Source organism: Lissotriton helveticus, chromosome 12 (assembly GCF_964261635.1).
Source record: "Lissotriton helveticus chromosome 12, aLisHel1.1, whole genome shotgun sequence".
Classification (NCBI taxonomy): Eukaryota; Metazoa; Chordata; class Amphibia; order Caudata; family Salamandridae; genus Lissotriton; species Lissotriton helveticus.
The window spans coordinates 711,337,953-711,363,172 of NC_136073.1; the positions used below are offsets into that span (position 1 = coordinate 711,337,953).

At 41.7% G+C, this 25,220-nt stretch overlaps 1 protein-coding gene and 1 long non-coding RNA gene across 2 annotated transcripts; both read right to left on the reverse strand.

Moving 5' to 3' along the window:
• Window positions 1-2,407: 2,407 nt before the first annotated feature.
• On the reverse strand, window positions 2,408-12,152 carry LOC144798106 (maestro heat-like repeat-containing protein family member 2A). Its single transcript, XM_078668868.1, has 6 exons — window positions 11,635-12,152; window positions 9,189-9,296; window positions 7,232-7,352; window positions 5,088-5,128; window positions 4,609-4,773; window positions 2,408-2,506 (listed from the first exon to the last, which is right to left on the reverse strand). Exons 1-6 carry the CDS (start codon window positions 11,728-11,730, stop codon window positions 2,408-2,410), a joined length of 630 nt encoding a protein of 209 aa, XP_078524994.1. The 5' UTR covers window positions 11,731-12,152.
• A 2,472-nt stretch (window positions 12,153-14,624) lies between these two features.
• LOC144799480 (uncharacterized) lies at window positions 14,625-23,272 on the reverse strand. Its single transcript, XR_013603820.1, has 3 exons — window positions 23,039-23,272; window positions 16,389-16,481; window positions 14,625-14,865 (listed from the first exon to the last, which is right to left on the reverse strand). It is a non-coding gene; the product is annotated as an uncharacterized LOC144799480 (long non-coding RNA).
• Window positions 23,273-25,220: the final 1,948 nt, after the last annotated feature.

Below are 25,220 nucleotides of genomic sequence, written 5' to 3' on the forward strand. Positions count from 1 at the left end.
TAAATATGAATAAATACCAATAAGTTGGCCAAAAAAGAAATATGGACAAATACAGATGGAAATGTTCAAATAATAAATACCATAAAACCGTTAGACCTAATTATGATGCACGGTTTCCGGGGCAGACTTTCCTGGCCGGCTTCCGACATGGAAAGCCTGTTGGAAAGCGTGTTTGGGGGCCTCAAGTAGGGCCCCTTCTGTTGTGGCCTCCGGTTGGGGTCCAATGGGGCACGTTGATCCCAGCACTGTGTGGCAGGTACCTTGAGGTGCCTGCCACGTGGTGCATGGAGGAACACAGCCTCCCATTTCTCTATGGGCGCTTGTGATACAGCTGATTTATAGCCATAACACATGCTCCCATAGGGAAATGTAAGTATGTGACCGTACCATGTGTGGTTGCAAACATAATTAGGCGGTCGGGACTGCCAACTAGAGGTCAGTTGGTCCATGTTTCCATGACAGTGTTGGGCGGGCTCAAGGGGGCAGATAACGATCCTTACTCATGGGCCCCCCCCTTTCGCATCTGTACCAAATTTGCAGAATTATTTTGCTCTTCTGTGCAATCACAAAGCATCCATAGAGGAATTACAGCCAAGCTCTTGGTGGCTCTATTGTCACATGATGAATCTCTGAATTGGTAAAGTAGTTCTCTTCTAAAAGGTTTTACACCCAATCTTCCCAAAAATAGAGGTGTTTCTTTTATGATGATGAGTGCTTTGGACAACCCTACCCCGAAATCTCTCCTCCTTCAGCACCAATGGGATGTGATCGCTCAGTCTCGCTAGTTCCATTGTTGGTTACATATTTCACTAGGCTCTTGAAAACCTATGTATTTCGTTCCTTTTCAACCCTCATAACTGTAATGTAATTTAAAACAGTAACCAAAGGCCTTATATTATAAGTGGCTCTGGAATTATGAGACTAAGAAGGGCCGATTCAACTCTTGAACGTCTAGTACAAGAATATCGTGGCACAGTAATACTGTGGACAAAATATCGAGGGACAAAATATTAAAGGGTAAATGCACAAAGGGACATATACATTTGCCAATCTTAACTCCAAATAAATAAAGATATATGTATATGTATTTTGGTACACATATGTTGAATTAGGTACAGAAAATCTTTACATACTTACCTTTTGATATTTTGTCTCTTGATTTTTTTATCAATGACATTAGTGTCCCACAATATTGTTATTCATGAGACACATAGGAAGGCCAAATTATGGAACACAGTGCAAATTATGCAGCATAATGTAGTACATTCTGTGACAATACTATTTTGCTGTTTTATAAAATATTAATGCTGTTCTCGCAAAATGTTTTGCCTCTCTAGTACCAGTATACCACATGGGTGATAAATTCAGGTGAGTAGTTAACGTTTGCCACAGAGCAACACCATGTGTAATTTTTGATTCTTCTAAACTAGCAAAACATTTATTTGTAAAAAAAACTGTAAACTATGTAGCATAGGGTGGATTGTTTGGCAAGTATAGTAAACCCATTATTGTATGGAAGAAGTGCCTGGAGACCCTCACGGGTGACAAGCAGCTCTCTACAAATCCACCCTATATTTACATTACATTCCAGTGACCCCCATCGATAAGTGATGGTTTGTTGTGTGATCCTTTTAGTCTGATAGTACTCACACTCTCACTCACATTGACAGGAAAACAGCATCAAAATCTTACCTCAGCCTACTTAGAAAGTATGAACTCGCACAACCTGAGAGTGCTTTTCATCATTTTGATCATGTCCTCAAGCTGGTAGATAGAGAGAATGGAAACAAGAAGGCTATTTAGACATGACAACATGTAAAACAGTTGACTTATTTTTCTCAAAAAACGCATATTGTGGGCATTGCCAGTAAGTGGTTGACCCCAAGGAATAGGAGCTTTTTTCTCCATTGATTAAAGCCAAGGCCAGCCAATTCTTTGTCTAGTCCAGAAGTGAGGATAGAAAAAGCTAAATTTGCTCCTATTGTGAAAGGGAATTTTTAGCCCATAGATCCTTGCTCGCCCACAAATTGGATCAACCCCAGTGTATTTTGTTTCACAGAAGAGGTTAGTCTAGTAGTCAGAAGGGTCATTGTTTTAAATAATCTCTTTTTCCTTCAGGAGATAAATTCCACCTCTGTACATTTACACTGTACACTAAAACCAGCTTTGAAGTTAAGAAATCAGCTCTAGCTCTCTAAGGGAACCAGTGGATGAGAGACGGATTGAGTTGCTACACCATTCACTCCTTGTTAATAACGTAAAGAATTCCTTGTGTTTCTGAAAATGGAGTATAGTTTCCATGGGAAGTTATTTGTGTGATATCATGTGGATGTACTTTGTTTGTGAAGATGGTATGGAAGAAACAGAATTTGAGAGAGAAGGCACATGAACATGATGGTATTGTATTTTAAAGAAAACTCACATGTTTCTCAGGTGAAAAGTTGGGGATGTGGAAGTCATCCCTGTATTCTGGTGGTGGTACTTCTTCAAGCAGATTGTCTGGATCCTGAAAATATAATAAAAAAAGATCAGCATTACCAAGACCGTTGTAAACAAATGTAGACTGTCATGAGTCTTGAAGATGAAAGTCATGAAAGGCTGCACACCTCAAGCAAATAAAAAACATATGTACAAGAAACAGCATACTATGTTCACTCCTATTTTGGCATTTCACATCCTTAGCACCTTGTACTCATCACCTAAAAGCAGAACAAATGTGTGAGTGAAATATTGCTTTTGTGAGTAATGGATCAAAGATGCAGTAACAGTGAATAATAGTGATTTAGCAGTGTATACGTGTGCTGCTACCATAAGTGCTCACTCTGCTCTTTACCTATGAAATCTTGTATGGCTCTTTCTAAACAATACAGTTTCTACCTTATCTGATAAATACCATCCTGGCTCCCAAAGGGCTCACCTACCATTGACAGATCACTCACCTCCACTACATTGTAAAGAAATCAAGAAAGAAATTACTGGGGGACGCGGCCAAGCAGCCTAAGATGGTAGCCGCATTTTGAGCGAGCTACATGCCAGCTCCTAGAACCTTGCTGAATCCGAACTTCAGGTGACCTATTTTCAGTTGCAGGCACCAGTGCAGTGGCCCTATAATCACCCCCTTTGGCCCACCCGAACCTATCCAGGGAGCCCTGGATGAGAGAGCCAATTTCTGCAATCGACGGCCTGGGTGTGCATACGGCCTACCTGTAGATGGGCCTGCCAGAGGCAAACACCACCTGGAGCTGTGAACCCACAGTGGCAAACCCTCTCTGCATTGACTCCAGGAGCGTGAGAGGGAGAGAAGACAGGCGCGTGGCTGAGGTGTGGCACATTGCTGCTTTCACTTCCAGGTGGTGGCCTGTAACAATGTAACGGGCACCTTAGAGTGGAGGAGATGGACTGGTCACCACACGTGGCTAGAACTGAAACTGCAGCCTGGTTGAGCCAACTATAGGGCCACCTTTTCTTGGATGCATACATCCATGTAGTGCCCACTACACTTGTCCCCTTTGGCCAACCTAAGCCCATGTAGGGAGTCGGGGATGAGAGAAACTTATTAGGCAAACAACGACCTGCCGGGAGATGGACATAGCGCCAACAGACACCACCTGGAGCTGCAATCTCACTGCAGCGACTTACCTCTACCTCTGCATTGACTCTTGACTCGCTAGGGAGAGGATACAGCCACATGGGAGGGGAGTGGTAGGGACCACCTTTCATTTTAAGCCCGCTCATGGGCTTGTGACAGCCGAGCTGATTTGGTGGCCCAGAGTAGAAAAGAGGGGGTGGGCAACATGAGAGAAATTCCCCACAGAATACTTCAGAATCAGCATCATGGATTGTGAGCTATCCTCCTACTTCATTCTGGAAAGGGTGCACAGGGCATTGGCCCTAAGGCCACAGCCAGGGAGACCGCCTAGAGGCATTACCATCAGTATACTGTACCTTATGGACAGACTATATCCTGCGGCAGGCACAACAACGTCCATTGCACCAACTCTATGGTTATGCTCTCCCCCGATTATGCAGGTAAAGTGCAGCCCCTTCTTACATCTTTCTTAGAGGTTAAGTGAAAAGTTAGGGCTAAGGACATTCAATACATGCTGATGTACCCTGCCAAACTGAAAGTAATGTATCAGTGGAGAACCATTTTGTTTAAGAGTCCGGAAGAGCTCTGGGACTGAGCGGCGGAGAGGAAATAACGGATGTATGACGTTACAACGCATACTTTTACCACGCATACCATTACAACGCGGTTTTTACCACGCATACCATTATAGGGTGGATTGTTTGGCAAGCTAAAGAAATTCCAATACACAGACTCTTCATAAGATTGCTGGTGAGTATCACATTCTACCCCCATCATATTCCACCAGATCCCTCTTCCCAAGGACAACAATAAGAATGTGACCTTTTGAGACCAAAACAGTATTTTTTACCTTGGTATGTACCTGGCATCACCTCCCACAATACAAGTTTATAAAAATTGTGAAAAAAACATGAGTGGACAAGGTCTAAAAGCTAGCAGCCAACACCAGACTTAATGGCTTTGTCATTGGTCAATGGTTGTTTGAAATGCCATTAATACTTGTTAAATTGTGTGCTCACTGGTTCATGCTTTGGAGTCTCACCTTCTAAATATGTTATCAGCGGGGGGATCTTCCTTCTGAGGAGTTTTGCTAGAAATGGGTAATTTGCAGGAATCAGGTGCTTGAGAAGAGCCAAGACTGAAGTTCCCCTTTCGACATCCCAGCGAGGATATGAAGAAATTACCTGAAAACCCACAACAAAGAATTCAGAAAGTGATTCTTTCATGAGTTCCTATTCTCTAGCCTTTGAAACTTCTGGAAATGCTACCTTGTTCTCTATGCAGTACTTAGTACCAACCACATTTTGGCTGTTTCTGTACAATGTAAGTAGCATGTGGTACTGATAACCAATTTACTGGAAATAAAACCATCAAATTCAAAAGGATAAAAGCTGAGTTGAATTTAAGATCTCTATTAGTAGGTTGCATAGAAATGGCAGCAAACAACTTGGGAAGAGGGATCTGGTGGAATATGATGGGGGTAGAATGTGATACTCACCAGCAATCTTATGAAGAGTCTGTGTATTGGAATTTCTTTAGCTGTTTAGGTACAAAAGAACGAAGACATGTCATACTCAATCCATACATTACTGAGCAATACTTGCCAAAGGAAGACATATGGCTGACACACACACTTAAGACACCCAGTAGTACCTGTAAACAAGATGATGGGTGGCATTTCAATGAGCCTCTAGCGGTCATGAGGATTCTTTGAAATTCCTGCAAATGCTGGCAAAGGCACCCTTACCACTAAGGAGTGCCCAGGGGTGTACAGTACCTTGACAGCCTATGCTGCAATTCTCTTCCTCCCTCCCTTAGTGGTTGCTGTCAAGGAATGAAAGCTGGAGGAGGAGCTACCTAAGCTGCCATGCACAGATTCCTGCTACAGCTTTCATTGAGGGATAGAAGACTCCAGTGGGATAAGAGAGGATGCGTCATGAGCCGTGGACGTGCTTTACATCCTGAAGGACCATGGAAAAATGGGAGCCATTTTCTGACAGCGGATACCCCAGAAGAAAAGAGGACTCCAGAACATGTTCTTGCATATCTATTTTCTAATAAGGTTAACGACCTGGGGCAAGCAAGAACGAGCACATATTTTGCCTGTTTGATTCTGCTCAGGACTCCTAACATGAGTGACAAATAAATAGACTATGATACCATCTGACCAGGTCACTTGCACTTTATCAACACATCCACTGGAAATTGAGTGGGGAGAGCTAATTGGTTCCCTGGAATTACAGCCATTACAGGTATTCACCACCAGATGCGAATCTCCTTCGTAACCTTGGAGTCAGTCAAAATATTTATTTTCACTTACCATCATTGAGCATGCATCCCTGCTTACAAGTGAGGGCCAATAACTAGCATTTTAGTATGGAGTTGAAGTCCAAAATGTTGAACCAGAAACATTGCAGAGACAAATATCATAACTAAAAGTAACTCCATGGAGAAATAAAATACATCCCTGTTGCGGTCGGCAAAAGTAACAACACATAAATAGGTACCATGCCCAGCAGGGCATGATCAACATACTAGACTGAAGTAACATCATGCAGAGCAAGAATACTCCAAGGATTGAAGAGGAGCATTAGAGCCCTGAGTAGCCTCATGGTGTGTGGAAACCTGGGACAGTTAGTACATTGCATTAACCAGACTAAGAGCTGAAACAAACAGGAAAGCCACTTTATGTCTGGCAAACTACAAAAAGTATATAGGGACTATTTACAAGCCCCTTGTGCCACCTGTGCATCACTTTTTGAGACACACCAGCAGTGCAACCTGCTGCTCCATATTTACAAGGACAGGTAAAGCCACCCTGCGTGGCTTTTATTGCCCTTGTAAATATGGCCCCTTTACACTCAACACTTTGTGTGGAACAGTTGTGCCATGGGTTTTGCTGTGAGATTTCCTGCGCAACACCCAAGGCTTCTGCCGCATTTCCATATTTACAAGAAATAGTACACCTGGAAATGTGTCAGAATGCTACACCTCCCCAGGGGGAGGTATAGGGAGGTGCAACAAGAACAAATATTTTTATTTCGCCTCGTTGTTTACCTCTTTCTACGCATACTGCATACTGCAGCACATTTAGGAAGAGGAAATTACCTATTGTGATTGTTTTTGTGCACAAAGGTATGCCTAACTGCATAAAAATAAAGATATGCCTTACTTCACAAAAACAACCATCCCTGTGATGCAGCCACCCTTGCACCATGGTACAAGGGTACCTTCATAGGTGCATGGCAGCTAATTAGGCACCAGCACTGGGAGAGCAAAGGGATCCATTATATCCTTGTAGATATGAAGCATCCCAGTGCTTCGGAATTAACGCAGCGTGGCACAGCCAAATGGCTTGAGGCACAGCAATTAGTTAATTCCTTATGAATAAGGCTCACAGCGAGCAGCAACATCAGCACAGACACATATATCTCTAAAAGGAGAGCAATAAATGTTATTTGAAATATTGACACCCACGTTCTATAGTAACTCAACCATCACATCCTGAGCTAATGGACTGGTTCTTAAACTCATGCCTGATCATGACAAAGTAAGAGGGGATCTGGGGAGTGGAGGAGGAAGCATTAACCACCTTCAATGGTAGATCCCACTGTGTCAATGAGTAGGATGCTTAAGACTCACCACATTCATGAAAGTTGATGCTTGCTTTCTTATCTACAACAAGTAGCATCTGGCACAGTGCTGGCACAGATGAAGTATAGTCATCTTCCAGCATGTAGCTCAAAATCTCTTTCCAAAATCCCTGCAAGAAAGAGCAGCGAATGTGTTATTAGTATCATTAGCATTTAATAAGGCTGCATTCCCACAGATAAACAGTCCTAGCCGGTGGGAGGGTTTCTGGTGGGTCTTCTGGCGATGGGGCTATATTTGAATTATTCCCTTCCTGATACCATTCCTTGCTGATGGGGTCCAAGACAGATTGCTGGTATTACACTGATGTAGCACCAACCCTGTTCAATGCTACAATCCGTGATTCTATATCCGAGCAATTATTTGCAGAGAATGAGTGCAACATTTATTCTCCAAAAACCCTGTGAGTGAGCTGCTTTGTAAATTATCTCATTATCTGCTGTTATCCTCATAACAATCACAAAAGAGAACTATCTTTATAAATGTGCCAGAGTGTGTAAAGCTATGGCTGGGAATGAACGACCCTGTTGATATGAAATATTGGTTCTTGATTTATAATCGGGCAAGTAGCAAATAGGAGATGCAGATTGAGTAGCTATGTTTTGCAATGTGACTGATGTGCCATTCAATCTCGTTTCAAAGTGTCTATTTAGAATAATTTGGAAAACCTCCTGCCTCATTAAAAAAAATGAGGTAGGATTCGACAATCTTCTATGAATGCTGGAAATGCTGGGAATGAGGACTGCATGGGACAGCAGACCTCTATCCCTGCAGCAGAGGAAACAGACTTTACATCGCGTCTCAAATCACGCTGTGCCTTAACAACTTGGTCCAAACCACTAATAATGATAATAATAATGAGATTTATAAAGCACATAGCTGCGTCAGATGCGTGTCCCAGCACTGGGGTATCAGTCCTATTATACAGAGTAAGAATATGAATTCCCCTAATCTAAGTTAGCGTGAAAAAACATGTTTTTAAATTCTTGCGATATCGTATTTCAGATTTTTCTTGCCTAAGCCAAAGTGGTAGGGAGTTCCACATCTTGCCTGCCAGTAGTTGAAGAAATGGCCTCCAATGTGAGCACTTTTGATTCTGGGGATAGATGCAAGAGAGGCATCAGCTGATCTCAGATTTCTTTTAGGAAGATAAGGTGTGATCAGAGGTGAAGATATTTCGGGCCTTTATGATTGAGAATCTTGCGACAATAGCACATGGCTTTGAAATATACCCAATGCCTTAACGGAAGCCAGAGCACCATTGGTAGAGCTGGGGCTGATGGTGAGTGTCTAGGCAGATGAAATAGCAGCCAAGCTGCCATATTCTGCACCCACTGTCGTCTTCTTCATCATGTCTGTGACACTCCGAGATACAGAACAATGCAGTAATACGTTCTCTACATGATTAAAGACTTGACCACTGTCTTTCTGGCAGCTTCTGGCAGGAAGACAAGATGTTTTTAAGGTATTTAAGATCCCAACACATTGCCCTGCAAGACTCGTAATTGCTGTACATGCCCTAATGTGTCTTTTCAATGCATTCCTTTATCAAGCAAGCCAATACAACCACTTCCCAGAAGGAAAGCGTTGTTGGACTAATGTTGTACTTTAAGTCCAACTCTTTCCCTACAGTTGCTCAGACTGGAGTTGGAATAGTAAATACTATTCCAAATTCCAGTGCTTTCCCGAAGGCAAATCATGGTAACGACTTGGGTGGAAAAGGAATGCATTTTAAACATGAATTCATGGTTCAGATTACTATGTGCATATTTCCCACATACAAACATGCAGCAGAGAGAGCTTTACTAAAACATGCTATTATGTGAGTTAGAGGATAGAGGATAATGAAGATAACCTGGGAATTGAGGAGTCTTTGGACATTCTGCAATTTATATTTTGTACACTTCTGGTTTATTGACCCACCTTATTTCACATCCTTCTCACTTACCTCGTCAGTATTTTTATAGCGTAATGCAATTTTCTTGAGGAGCTGAGAGATTTGGATGTGGATGGTCTCTTCTTCAACACCAGATTCAGGATCCATGTGACTAGTGCCCTGTGAAAATGTGGAAAAGCAAGAGAAGTAAAGTAACATATATTTTCACATCATTTTCACTGTGTTTTCTCTCCTCATGGAGGTTCAAGAGATTTGAGAGTGAAAACATCACAATTTTCAAATCAAGGTTGTAAGCACAGCGAGAACCTCTTGGCTTAAATTCAAATGTGAAATTAAAACCACTAGCCACAAACATGTAAATAAAAATGTATAAATGAGATTATGCACCCATGCTCCGCTCTACAGAGAATAAACGTATATGGTCATTTGGCGGAGAAGTGTATAGCATTCATATACAGTCAAAATTCCGGTGGACTCACTTATAATATGTAAGGTTCTGATGCACTGGGCACTACATCTGATACATTGCACCTCTGGCACCACAAGGTAGTCTCTCTTGCTCACTACAAAGATTGTGATGCCCCATGAGCCCTCCCCTTGCTGCTTGATGGGGAAGTATGTGCTACATTATGGTACTTCTTACACTCAATAAGACAAAACCAGGAACTGCATTTTTGGGAGGCAGTGTTGATATGAAATACTGATTTGAAGTATGTTTGTGCTACTTTGTGTAGGATTTGGTAGTTTGCCCTGTTAGGCATTTCAACGATAAAGCGGGGTATGTAACAGAAAGGAGCCCACTTGATAATGTGTTATCAGTGAAAAACACAGCTTATCAGTGCATTCGCTGAATGCCCATGTGCCTTGTTGCCCAATCACCCAAGAAATTTCCCAGTTAGCCCCGGCAAAGTCTAAAGGCCAGTTGTCTCACATAGGCTGGATTGTGTGGTAGGCCTATGTACTGCATGGGAGCACTGCTGTTGAGACGTGTATGGAGCGAGTCCCATTCTCACAGTGTCTGAGCATCTTATTTCTTTGCACTCATGCCAGTCAACATGTGCATCTGGTTACTAAGATGGGATCTAGGTATTCAAGCACCATTGTTACAATGCGATGCAACATAAGGACAGGCCTCTGACCTGTGGTAAAAAAAACTATGGACAGTGTCTGGCTCATCTATTAGTTGAGCTTAATGGGAACCCAAGAGTAAGACTAAGCATGGACTGCTGACACTCTGGATTATGGTCAGGCCCCAAGGAGATGGATACCAGACGTCATCAGTGGTGCCCAATCCTCACACATATTACTGAGCATGGACTTGAGTTGTGCATCTTGGTACAACTACTCTGTAACATGGATGCATTGGCCAAGCATGAGGAAGTCCTACCTGGTTCACAGTGATCAAGAAGGTCATGGCACCCCTGCTGTTATGGAGGAATTGGTGAGACCATAAACCACTGTGGCCTACTCTCCCAGAGACACTGACAAAGCCAAGAATACTGCAGTTTTCAGACACCATGCCACCTGCCATTGCCCATGCTGCCACATATCACCTGCAGCCCCACAAGCACCAGTGAAGAGCACTTATCCAACACCCATTCCTGGCCCCTAGTCAGATGACAGGTGTTTCCTCCAGCTACTAGAGATAGGATCAAATTGTAAGTGCCCAAAGGACTTGAGATGGTCCAAGAAAAGCGAAGAAATAGAAGAAGTGCCCAATACAAAATCATACATGAGGCCTGTGGAAGAGGAGGGCAATGAAGGAGAAAGAGAATAACTGAAGGATATTATCAGACCACTTTCTGAAACTCGTTGTTCACAACAGTGGATGATTTTGCACAACATAAGAGCAGGATAAAAGTTATAAAATTGCCAGAAGTGCCACAGTCTGAATCAAACCAGCTGCAATAGTTAAACTTCGGGACAACGACTCCACTTGCATTTGACATCACTAACTCAGACCCCACAATAGTAAGGGTACACTAAGTTAAACTTTTCACAATAATGGAAAAACCATAGATTGGGTGTACTGGAAGAATGACTCTTGAAGTGAAAGCTATAAGTAAATTCACTTGAGTGGTTTGGTTCACATCATAGGCACCCTGGAATAACAAGACATGAAGAAAAGGCATGTACAGTGTTGGCACTGATGGGCAGCTGCTGAATTTCAGGTGCAAATGTAAGCAGACAAATGGATAAGGGACACCTATAAAAGTAACGGAGGGAGAAAGACGCACTGGAGTGCAAGTAGGGAACATCAAACTCAAATGAAGAACATAGAATGTCAAGGTGAGACTATGGGAACTAATGAGAGGGACATGAGGTCTATATTCCACCACCAGGGGCAAATATGTGACACTGCCGATGTATATTATATGGCAAAGTAACTACATTGGGGCACAAGGGGGCTAAAAGGTCCACTTATTTCTTGTGTGCTGACTACTGTTGCTGTTCCCTAACACATTCAACTACCCAAATATGTACATCTGCCACTTACCTGCTCTTTGATAAGGAGGCTGGTTTTTTTAAGCACATAATCCATCACAGCTCTTCCATTCACATCATAAAAACCTTTGGCTGTTAAACTGGACATTAAACTTAAAGTGGCAAGAATAACCTGTAATTGAGAAAAAAGGTAAGCATGGTTAGTGAGAAACCCTTTAGGTGTATGAATAGGAGAAAATCACACATTCTAGTGAGAAAGTAGCAAGGGAGTGTGAGAAAAACATGCATTCTCTCCTTCCTTTTGTCCACAGAATAGACAGATATACATTGTTATGTGTGGAAAGCCAGTACCTGGATACAACCTTTTAAAGTATGTTGCAAAAAGGGCTATTATGACACTCTGAGAATGAAACTAGAGTCAATTTAATTAAACTGTTTTTACAGAGTGTCTGACTGAAGTGTGATTGAGGGAATATTCAAATATTCCAGGTGGGCTACACCTTCTATAGGTGCCTGAGATCTGATAAAAGATTAAAAAAAACATTGCAAAATATGCCTAGGTAGGTTACATCCAACAAAAAAGCTCTCAGGACCTGATATTGATTACACAAATGCAAATGAGAATTCAATAGGCTGTGGATCCCACTGCTGAGGGAATTAAAAAAAAACTAGAGTCATGTGTGGGAAGAATGATGGCCGCTGTCTAACTCCACCTGTAAGATTGAGCAGACATCACAACATGGACAGCAGATAACATATGGGTTGCAGTACTTAGAGTTCATTGTCCCACACCTTGTTGTTTGGTTGATCCATATCACTTTCAAGAAGTCGTTTTGGCTCAGGATCGTAAATAGTCACAGTCTCCTGTATCCAGCTATAGTAGTTAAAATTCACATCCCTAACATGGTTCTGCACGCGGTATATTTGCACAATCTGGCCACAATGGCTTCAACTGCCAAAGGATACATCCATGCTTGATTTCTGTGATTCTAACATTCCTAGCAGAGTCCTGTCTCTGATGTTCCTGGTTTAATCTGAAAAATATCTAAGGATAACTTGGTTTATATCGTGCCCTGAGGTTAAAAATGACAAACCCAATACACCTCTCAAAGAGAATCCATTAGAGACAAAGTTATGGCAATACAGCCTTATGTTCGTTATCAAAAGAAAACAGCTTTGTTGATTTTCCTTTGTGCCTATGTCCTGTGCTTGCTAACATGGTGATTCTGATACGGAGTTACTTGCTTTCTCCATGGCACTGAAGTCAGGCACATTGTGGACATACATGGCATCAAGAAAGTCACATATATTCCAATTTCTACATAAAATACATCTTTTATAACACAATCAGACTTTTCAAACGTGCACATTGAATATTATCCTGTATTATCGATCCACGTTTGGTGAGATTTCGCTGAGACATAGCCCAAATATTATTCTTGGTAGAGACATTTGAAATACCCTACACCACGGTTGTTAAAGATTTGAGGAGATATTAATATTCTGAACTTCAAAACCCCTTATTTGATCATCAACATTCTCCTCCTCAGTGAGGGGTATTACAGATCAACTCAATGTGAAATACAGACTAAATATGTTAACAGCATACACAAACTTTCTTTTAACACACACTTATTAAACAATTAGGGATCAGCAACCTCTGGGATTGGGTCTGAAAATAATGCATTGACACAGACTAGGGCAGGAAAACTGGGATATGTCCACTTGGACAGGGAGACAATGGAACACAAGACACACTGAACTGACAGAAATGGCTGGAGGTTGCATGACCCAACACCTCCACTGAAGACTTGCCTTGGAGAAAGTCAACAGATTGTGGTGTGCAAACCACAGCTCTGAGTCCATGTAAGTAGGACTACTGCACTATGCAAAAACTTCATAACTTAATTAGATTGAGTTGCTAATTATTAAAGTGCTTTAACACACGTTTAATAGCTTGATGGTACCTTGCGATTGTCATCCTCAAGTACGTGACGGACATCATCCAGATAAAAGGCTCCTTCTGAATCTATTAAATAAAGCCATACACCAAATGTTCATAACACATATATATTGACTTTGTCTAGTAAGATCAAGATTAATACATAAGTAGTAAAGTTTCCACTATCAACTGTGATTACCACCCTGAGGGTCTTATCTTTCAGTTTTGGTTTGTGAGTCTCTTACTGTGAGCCACATGGGGCTATCAATGCCTTCCTGTTTTGCCGTGCATGTCTGTGTCATCATGTACCACTGAGCGTGTCTGTGTCGACCTGCTCCATATTTTATTTCCCTTTTTGTTCCTGTCCAGTGTCTATGTCAGGATCGGTTTTCACAGTGTCCCTGTCCCATTAATGGCTCACAATGGGAACAATTAACCAAAAAGAAAACAGTGGCACTCCTTTATTTCTTCACCATGATTCACATAATTGAAGTTGATGTAAGCAAGGCTTTATTCATAAATTGCAGTGCTCTACCAGGAAAAGTTGGCAGTTAATGTAGCTGAAGAATATAAAATTGAAGTATTTTGCTTATAGCTGCACCATGTTGGACAAGTAAGGGAGTAAGTTGGAAATACAACTTAGGGCTCCGGATTCTATGACAAGCATTATATTCCTTTAACTATTTTCCCTGCCTAAATTACACACTGCCACCCACCCACTGACAGTCTTACCAGTTTCCGAAAGGAGCTTGCAGAGCAGCTGTAATGTTGTGGCACGGGACTCTGCACCTATCTGCATCAAGCTACTTTCAAAATATTTATGGACCTCACTAGAGTGAGAATGGGCTGAAAGAGTAAAGTGAAAAGAAAAAATAGACATAATTGAAAAATTACACAACATAAAATTATGCAAGAAGGAACTCAACGCTGGGGAGCAGCCCATCAAGGCCATTCTTCAACGCATGTCCAGGAGGTATGTTATCAATGGTCTGCAACATTTAATGATGATCTTATGAGCACATGGTACTCATGTGACTACTATAGCTGTATATAGTAAACTGGGCACCATATTCCAGTAGCACGCCAACCAATGTACTGGGGGGGAGATAAATACTGAAGCAATAGTAGCTTTTAAGACGATCAAGTTACGTGCAGGGCAGTGTACAGAAATTAATGTTACAGAGGACCTGATCCCTAGTAAAGGCCAATATATACTTGCAGTATCACAAATATATACATACATACATTTATGACCAACTCACCCAGTGACAGGATAATAGCCGTGGACAACTTGAGTGGCTCTTCTGTTTCATCGGAAACCTCACTTGAGGGTGTGCAGATCTGCCAATAACAAAGCCATAATAAATAATAATAGAAGCTAGGCTATCTGAAAGCCAATCCCATACATCCAGACAGCAAATAACTTCCAGTGGGGGAATGACAGCATAGGAGTTTGTCAGGACTTGTGGGACCATGATCCATACCACGCTACAGAAAAATTAATTGTGTGGAATACAGCATATTCAGGGTGCCCGATATTGGTGGAAGTGCAAATTCTCAGTTACCACTCTAAGATGGATGCCTTAGTTTCCTATGGTTTTTGGATAGTTTGTAGACTCAGAAGTCTGGCGAGATTGCCGGAGGTAGTGGTACTTAATGCTTTTAACAAAGCTGGCACTAGTGGCGGCTATTCAACGTAATCAAGATGAAGGCTGTTGTTACACTTCATCTTGGTTTATCTCTGGGGATGGTAAAGCTGTTCCCCTTTTGTGTCCTACGGTGTCTGGCCAGCATAGTGGGTTGCATGCTTTTCAGAGCAGGCCTTTTTTGCTTCATTTTTTGCCCATTTTACGTCCCAGGTCTCTAGTCAGCAGAGTGGGGAGCAAGTGTTTCTGTCGGTGCCTTCATTAGGGCCTTTTTCTGTTCTCACCGCCACTTGCTGTTTCTGCTGTACCAATTCATTTTTTTTCTTTACCGGCATTCAGTTCTCATACTTTGGTCCTCATCAGAGATGCTTGTTTCCCATTCATTCCAGATTCCACGTGCCAGCATTGCTATTTGGAATTTCATGCTTATGGCCGTCAAGTTGTGCACCTGTTTTCAGAGGGCCTTCTTATTTGTGGACTGGAGTCTTGAATGCTTCAAGTTTGGATTGTAAGGATATTCCAGAAATGTTGTGTATTTGGATTATTTGAACTAAATTGTGGGGTAGTTTCTGCACATATTGACTTTAGGAACCTTAGCGGGAAAATACTGATTTTCCTTTGATTCATGGCATTAATCAAATGTATATGATATAGACATATTATTATTAAATATATAGATTTAAGATTGGGTGTACTGTTGTTGGGAAACTCATGAAGAGTCCAGTATATGTTATATGGTAAAGTCTAACTGGACAATTGAACCTCCGAGATAAGCTTTGTTAGTATTATGTCTCTGTTGTAAACCATTGTTATTGGGTACAGCTTTTTTCTTTCAGGTCTCCATCCTTGGTGTTCCCCCTGGGTCCCATCCCTTCCCTTCCCTTTCCCTGTCACTCTGTTCCTCTGTTACCTATTATCAGAGCCAGAGCTGCCGAGAGGCAGACTTATGGGTGGTTCTTGCAGAGGAACTCTCAACACTGACAGATTTATATCCATTGTCTTCTTTCTTTGCATCCTAGAAGCAAATTGGTTCATACAGGATTTTTATGGATTATAATTTAATATTTTATGCAAGAGAGTTCCCAAATGTTGCCCTTTAAAAACACTCCTACTATAAATTGGATTAAGGTAGAAACTTTATTTGTTACAATATGTTACACAGGAAATATCTGTCGCCTCCCACTGAAATACTTTGTTTGTCCTCATGTATATACTTACCAGGTGATGCAAGACGGCAAGCACGGTTGGCACAGTTCCATTCAGCGCTCTGCAACTCTTAGTAACAGCTGCCTTGATGCATAACTCAAGGGTCTGCAAGGAGATAAGAAAATTGAGATGAGGCCAAAGGGCAGTTTGTGCAAATGATGATGGTCAGTGGTGAATTACAAACTTCAAAGTGTAAATTCTGTCTGAATGCAAGAGTGGGTTGGTGTGCGAATGAGCTCTTTTGTGTACTAATTCTAAATACATATGACCACAAGTAGATTTTGACAGATGACCGTGCTTATGTCTAATTTTTTCTTTCCTGGTTGTTCTGTTTTCTTGACTCACAGTGCCTTAAGATCTCTCAGATTCACGTAGTGATTTCTGTAGAGGTTATCTGTTGGAGTCAGATGTTGGATTTTAGTCCATCAAGGAACCAGAAGAGAACATGTTCAGCATTTAACAGGGGCATGACCTAACACATGTAGCCTAGACTCACTTGCCATCGTAGGCACTGTGTTCTTAGCCACTGTTGATGATGGCCCTTGCCATGGTTGTCCTCGTTCTCTTGGTGGTTCTAGTTCTCTTGGTTGTCTGCTACTCCTTCTTCTTATGGCACTGTCTAGATCCTCTTGGCCATCTTAGTCCCTTCCTTCATGGCCTTGGTCTTCCTGCTCCTGGTCTTGGTCTTAATGGTACCCATCAGTTTTGTTGATCTCTCTTTCCTTTTCAAATCATCATTCTGCATTTGCTTTTCCTGTCCCTAGTTCTCCTGATGCGTGTCCCGTTGTGATTCCCTTGATAGTTGTATCCTCTTGGTGGACTTGGTAATCCTAGTGTTCCTGATCTTCCTGGTTGCCGTGGTCCCTCTACTCCTCTTGGTCATTCTCCTCTTCCTGGTCTTCCACCTATAGGTTTTCCTCTTCATGCTCCTGGTTTAAAAGGTCTTCCTTTTCATAGTTCTCCTAATCTTCGTATTGATTTTCATGTTCTCCTTTTTCTAGGTCTCTTCCTCCTGATCATCCTCTTATTCTTCTTTCCCTTCTGTCAACTCATATTTTCCTCAAAATCATCCTACTAGGCTTCATCTACATATTCTTGGTCCTGGTCTCTAGGTATTGGTCATTGGCCATAAGTAGCCCTTATCCTCCTGAGATCCTACTTCTGTTAAAAGGATTATCTTTACCATGGTGCTTATTGCTGTGTCCCTCCTAGTTGTTCTTCTGGTGCTCTTGCCCTGGTGTTCTCCAATCTTTTCATTCTTCTGGTCCCAGTCCTGCTGGTCCTCATGATCTTCATTGTCCTTATGTTCATGGTCCAGCTAATCTTGGTCATCCTCTTCCAAGGTCCTTTGGATCCTCTGGTGCTGTTACTCCTAGCAATCCTGGTGTTGGCCTTCAGGTTTTCCATGGTGGTCATGGTGGTGGCTGCTGTTCTGGACCTCCTAGCCTCCGCTTTCTCTTCATGGTCTTCTTCCTCTTACTGGTCTCCCTCCTCCTGGTTTTCCTCCTTATTTTCCTAGTCCTCTTAGAAATCCTTTTCCTATTCTTCCTGGTCTTGATCCTCTTGGTTTTCCTAGTTCTTGGACATGGTATTGGTCCCCTGTTGGTTTAAGTTTTCCAAATCCTCTGGTGGTCCTGGAGTTTCTAAACTTCTTGGCTGTCCTGGACCCTCACCTCCCCTTCTACTCATCCTCATGGCCATCTTCCTCCTCCTCATTCTGTGTAGGGTCTTCACAGTGGTGTAGGTTCTCCATGTTGACCTGCCCATCTTCTTCCTTCTTGTTCTGGTGGTACTGGTCCTCCTGATGACCCTCCCTTTCCACTTGCACATCCTTCTTCTCCATTCCATTCCATTCCAAAGTAGCTTTATTCGAAGTATACTCATAAAAGCACAAAACAAACAACATTTAGATACAGTTAAAAATGCCTTGGCTGGATAGTTAAAAATGTTTGATAAAACTTAGATCTCAGAGCAAATGGACGAGATAAAAGTTACACCCAGTTAAAATAATCAATCACATGCAGTGGCCAGGCTAGGGAAGTTCAAATTAATGCTCACTAAAGAATTACCCAGATTTAGGTTTCAGCCTTATAGCCCACGCCCATCCTAGGTATTTGGCTACCGCTATTGTGATAAATGGTAAAGTGTTGGTGCTCATAAGCCTTTACGCTTCGGCACTCCTAAATGTGCAAAGTAGGTTGCACACTGGAGCCAGCCAAACTCGCCTAGGGAGTGCATAGGCGGGACAGGCAAAAAGCACGTGGGCAACTGTTTCGCTATGACTCCCACAGTCAGGACAGATGTTATCACTTGTGGGAGTCCACCTGGACATAAGGGACTTTAAAGGTAAGGAGCCTGCCCTGAGTTGGAAGTAAAGCTTCCTATCTCTCGGCCTGGTGATATTATCCCAATAGGATTCTAATCTGGGTGTGAGTTTTGTTTCTAAGAAGATTCCCACCATAGAAGATGAGTCAGAGTTACTCCAAGCATTAAAAGCAGCCCACTCCCAATGCTTTTCTTTTAGGATGTTTTCAGAGGGAAAAGAAGCCTCTAATGGGTTCTCCCATAGCATTCTCATTGCCAGGCCAATCAGGCTATTCCTAACACCTCTTAACCAACCGATTTTGTGGAAGGCATCAGATTTATGATGAGAGTTCAGATGTCGTTCACAACCTGCACCAATATAAAATCGGACGCAACTTGGGGACATCAATAATAGCTTTCCTACCCAAATCATATCTAAGTGGCTTAAGAGGGGTGCTTTGTGGGAGATTGGTAATGCTACGGAGGAACTTATTTTCAGAAAGAGTTAAAGGAGCTGCTTTCTCAAACCCCCATAATTTGGCACCATAAAGCGCGGAGCTAACAGCTTTAGATTCATTAACTTGGAGGACTGGTCTAATTGGTTTTGTTAGAGACCTTTTATGCTCCAGACTTAAAGCTCCCGTAACTTGTCGATGTTTCAGGGCTGCTATCTATATGGCAGTCCCACTTAAGGTTCTTCTTTAACTGTATACCCAAATAGGTAAAAGCCCTGACCAGTTCAAGTGTTTGTTTATTCATAAAAACCCTCCCCTTAAAACTTCGATGCGGATTAAAAGCCATTAATTTCATTTTTGACACATTCACTTCCAGGCCTCGAGCAGCACAAAAATCTTCAAAAATTGATAGAGCTCGCTGGAGGCCATTAGGAGTCTTGGAAATAATTAATGTGTCATCTGCAAACATTAAAGTCGGAATTTTTACACCTGCTAGAGAAGGGGCATCTGTATTCACTGGCAACAAACGGTCCACTATTCCATTAATATACAAAGAGAATAACGTTGGTGCCATGGCGCAGCATTGCCGTACCCCTCGTTTAACCAGAACTTGGTGGTGACCCTACCCTGCCCACCCCAGCGGATTCTAGCATGATTGCTCACGTGTAGCCTCATTACGAAGGTTAGGATGTTGTCCGAAAGTCCTAATTCCCTCAACGTCACCCATAACCGGGAACGGGGGACAAGGTCAAAAGCTGAACGTAGATCAACAAAGGAAGCGTAAAGGCTGCCCTTGCCCAATGTCACAGTCTTCCACTATAAAAGAATAAAATGAATGACTTGATCAATGGTGCTAGTGTATTTACGGAAACCCTCTTGGAAAGGGGACAATATACAATTCTCTTCAATCCAGTCTAAGATATTGTTCAGGATCAACCTCCCATCTACCTTCTGAATCGTATCTATCAAGCTGATAGGTCTGTAATTCCCCGGTTGAGTTTTATCTCCTTTTGTATATACTGGAATTATCACGGCCCCTTTCCAGGAAACCGGGATCGGGCACCCTGGGCTGTTGCATTTGCCATCAACAAGATGTATCTACCCCATCGTATTTTGTCGTAGAGGAACACATCCGTAGGGACACCATCGGGTCCTGGCGCTCTACCTCCAGCAACTGCACTAAGAGCTGCTAAAACTTCTTTGTCATTAATAGCCTCATCAGTATAAAAAACATAACTAACTTCTTCCATTTGATCATCTAAAGGGTTACGCGCATATTGGGGCCTAAAGTAATTAACCCATCCTTCATGAGAGACATGACTTAGGGGATGATCAGGTTGACCCCCTCTGCCTCACTTAATGATATTCCAGAATAATTTGGTATTATTTTGCAAACTAGATTCTTTTAGGTCCTGCCATCTAAGCTCATCCCATAGGCACTTGGCTTTATGGATAGCTTTTATGTATTCATATCTTGCAGTACGGACAGTACCCATTTCCCCAACCCTGATAGCATTGCCAAGGGCAATTCTTGCTTGCATAAATTCATTGTTATATCACCGAAAGGGTTTGGAGTCAGCTAGTTTCTGGCTTCTATGGCGCTTAATAAAGTGGCTACTTGTACATCTTCTCCTCTTTGGCCTCCTGGTTCTGGTCCTTCTGGTCTACTTCATTCTACTTATTCTCCTGGTTTTACTGATCCTCCTCTTTGTCTTGGGCATGCTGGGCCTTATGTCCTTGGGGTCTCAGTCATCCTGGTCGACTGTGGTTTTTGGCTGCCTGATCCTCCAGGTTTTTCCCATGGTCCTCCTGCTATTGCTTTCTCGTCATTATCTTGGAAATCCAGTTGCTTGTGTTCCTAATCCTGCTAGTGATCTTGGTCCTCCTCCTGCTCCTCCATTCAGTTGTACTGAACTTTTTGGAGAGTCTTGTTCCCTTGTCCTCCTCTTCTGTTTGACCTCCCTTTCACCCTCCTGTTTCTCCCTGTTCATACTACAGGTCCTCTAGTTATCTTCCTGCTTCTCCAAGTGATCCACACTCCACTAATGTAGTCTCATCCAAAGTCAGCAAAATACACCCTCAAGCCAAAGGGCACACTTAGATGTAGCATGGGTGGATGAACACTATTGGAAATACATTTTCCCCTTTTTTCCTGTTAGATAGTAAAATACAGACATAATTGGGGTGCTCCTCTAAAACCTGGATCCATGTATGCGCCGCTACATCTGTTTCACTATTAACAGTTGTGGACCAGGATTGCTCAATGTCCCTCTTGCACCCCTGCACACTGTGAACCATGGGAGTACAGAGGAGCCTAAAAGGATAGTGTTTGCTTATGAGAATCAAAGGCAACGTGGAGGCAGGAGCTGCAACACAGAAGATGGGTGACGACTAAAAGCAGTTTTAGGAACACATTTAGCTACACAGATGCTAATGAGGAGAATGATCACCTGCAATTAAGGCTTGTAAGACTCATTGGGGGAACAACCTCAAATGATGTATATGTTCAATATGCCATACAACAAAATTCGGTCATGTTTTTATGTTTGTAGCTGGTATTCAAATTTTTATTACAAGTGGAGACTGTCAAAAGAAGGACTTGTAAGGAAATTTGAACATCCTGTCCTTTTAACTGTAAGTGCTCAGACCTAGCAGAAACTGTTCCACTTTGGGCCTCAACATTAATCTACAATTCTCAAGCCTTAAAAATAATAGTTCTGTGGAAATGAAAATTGGCAGATTGGAGACGTAATGATTCTAATAGTGTGTCCACCAAGGTCTACGTCACTCTTGCCTTTTCAGCTAATACAGTTCGCACGTCTCTAACTACGGACTCTTTCCTTTGCTAATATTTGTTTTTATAGCAACTAAAAGTAGTATTCTATAATTCCAACACATTATTGATTACCAACATGATAAATTTCCAGTGCTCCTCTCAAGACTTCACTGTTTTACCTGTATGTTCGGTCACCAGGAGTGCAATGCAAAGTCATTGGGCTCCTTAGTGAAGGTCATTTGTAAATTTACTTGTATTTCACAGGGTGTAAGCAGCCTCTCAGACTAGAGAAAATGCAATGGCACACTGTTTGTTATAAGAGGTCACTAGGGCTTTAGTAAGCCCAATTACTGCTTGGGACCTATGTCAGGGCTCTAGTGACTGACGATCTGCTGTTTTGTTATGATTAACACATCAAGATAGAGCAACAGTATGCTCAATTTCACTTCTATAACCAATTTTACTTACCCAGTATCACAACAACAGGTGAAGCACATTTCAGCACTGTTGATGTTTATTTAAATTCTAGCACAATTGCTTCGGTACACATTTCTCCTTTATTAATCCCGATTTCATATGTAACAAATACAAATGTGCATTTTGCTTCTCTGGCTGCCTTCATGGATTGTGTACTAATCACAATTGAGCTGGTTCAGTATTTGGAATTAATGTTGGAAAACTATAGTCCCTGTAATCCAAAACAATACACCAGCTCAAAACTGAAATAATTACCAGGCGTGAATGTGTCAAATAGTGGGGAATTACTGTCCAAATTGGTGTGGTGGTTCTATTTCCCAGGGGTATCTAAGGGGCAAACTTGGAATCATAAATTTTTCCTACATCCCAAAATGTCTGATACCCACAACATTGGTACTGTTGGGAGTGGAATGCCAATATGTTGGCCCAATGTACACATGATGGAGGCCTGAACCATCTCACAACTCCACCTGTGGTGTAACTAACTCACCAATGGAATCCTGTAGTTCTGTATTCAACCCTCATTTCTCAATAATGTAGTGTTTCATTGCAGCTAATCTCTCATTATGGGATACAGTGTTCCTTATGAGTGGATCATTTGGGATTGGTTGAAGTGGCAAGCATGGACAGCAAATAAAGGTCACACTCACCGTGAGCAAACGAAATGCCATATCAGCAGGCAGCTGGGGCTGGAGCCTTTCAACTTCATTGACCAACCAAGGAAGCTCCTTATCTAGTTGCTCCTCTGGCAGAACAGAGGCCAAATTTCCCAGAGTGGTGATGACCTGCCCCCAGACCTGTTAAGATAAATTACACCAGGTTTTCAGTTCCACACACTAGACATTAACTACTAAGAAAAGATGAGCCACATGTGGAAGTAGAGGGTTCCCCGGAGAGGCAGCTGCACTTGACATCTGTTCACTAGGAAGTGATTCTGTCATGCAAATGCAGTGGTTTGTTTCACTGGCAGAATATTCCAATAGACAAAACTGATTCTCTAAAATAGAAATGTTATCCATGAATTTGTTTTGCTCTTGTCTTATTTGGATGAGGGTTCCCCACCCACTCTCTCTATTTTCTCCCTCTGCCCAGCTCTTTAAAAAAAATATATTTCCCCTGCCTCCTATATTTGGACACGTTGTGGTAGACATAGAAAATACACTACTGCAGCTGCGATTTTATTAAATTGCCCTAGAATCTAATTCTGTCACTTTCTTTTTCAAAAATACTTATTACACTTACTGTTCCCTAATACTTAAGTATTATAGCATGGTTTAGCTTTGATTTTGTTTTATATATCTGACCTGAAAGGAATTTGATACTTGGTCGGGTACAATAAAGGTTTTTACACATTTTATTCAGCTACATAAATAGAGATCACAAGTCTGGGTCAAGAGAATGAATTTCATATTGTTTTGTATTTCATCAAATGAAGTATATATGCAAAGGCAGAGGAAGGGGTAGTCAATGTGTATGCATCAGTTATCTCACAAAACGTAACAGCTCTAAACCTTCATCCACTGCACTCTGTTCCTTCCCCACTTTACCAACTCACCTCCTGCAGACTAGGGATGGTTTCAAGAAGAAATACCTTACAGGTTGAGTAGGCTTCAAAGAAAAGTGTGACTAGAGGAGTGTCTACACTGGAAGCAAACTGGCCTGATAACATCTCAATGACTGCACAAAAATAAAAAAATTACAGTTAAGTTCAAAGGCTTAAGTGTTGCATTAATCTACACATGTACCACCTTGTCTGGTAGTGCATAGGACATACTGAGGAAAAACAGTGCAATGTTTCTGCTGATAGGAAATTATTTTTTAGCAGGTATTAGACTCAATTCACATAGGTATTCTCTGACTCTCATAGATACTGTAATGGTATCCATTTCGATCATGCATCCTATTGCACTTTTGAAGCATTCTAGACAATATATGGTAATAATTCCACATTACTGCATCTCATTGTATTGAACTAAAATGAAGGAAAGGCAGAATATGTGTCACCAGAGTACTTTTTAGATTCAATTAGCAACAAAGCAATTTAGTTTGTACAGTTTTGTTGTTTATGAAATAAGAGTGGAGAAATCGGATTTTGCACAACTTATTACTGTATGACGATATTTGCCCTCTTGGCAAAATAAAAAAAAGTATGTAAAAATATAAAAGATGATGCATCCGAGCATTCCTTATCAGTAATTTTGTGAATCATTTCATGTGGTTAACAAAGAAGTGCTGGTTCAGATATCACCAGAGTAAAAAGTGGTGTAATGATTTTGCACTATTCTGCTAATCAGGCAGGAAGACACTACACTGGTTTTAATCTCACATCTAAATAAACACTGATTCATTCAATTTCCTATATTAAGCATAGCAAAACGTGTGAAATCACATTGCCCCTTTTTCTGTCCTAATATTGAAAATGTTTAGTTGGGAGCAAATCTTTCTTCCTGCATTCTTTATTTTTCAAGAGGCAAAAATGGTAAAAATATGTTTACTCCATGATTTGCACCAGTCTAAATCTTTACTTAACAAGGTGACTAGTTTGCAATTGTGCGAGCTCTAGGTTGCAACAAGATGTCTGTGCCATTGAAGTGAACAATTACCTCTGGGAAATGATGTACAATTTCTACAGGTTTTAATGCTTCACTTCCTAGGGAGGTAAGTTCACAACATAAGGCCTGATTCAGGCTGTGGCAGATGGGTATCCCATCACAAACGTGATGGGATAGCCCGGCCCTCTTATTACACATACAATAGGATACAACTTGTCCACCAAACTCTAAATCAAGCCCTTCGTTTTTTATTACTGAAAAGAACAGGGTTTTTCCCGGA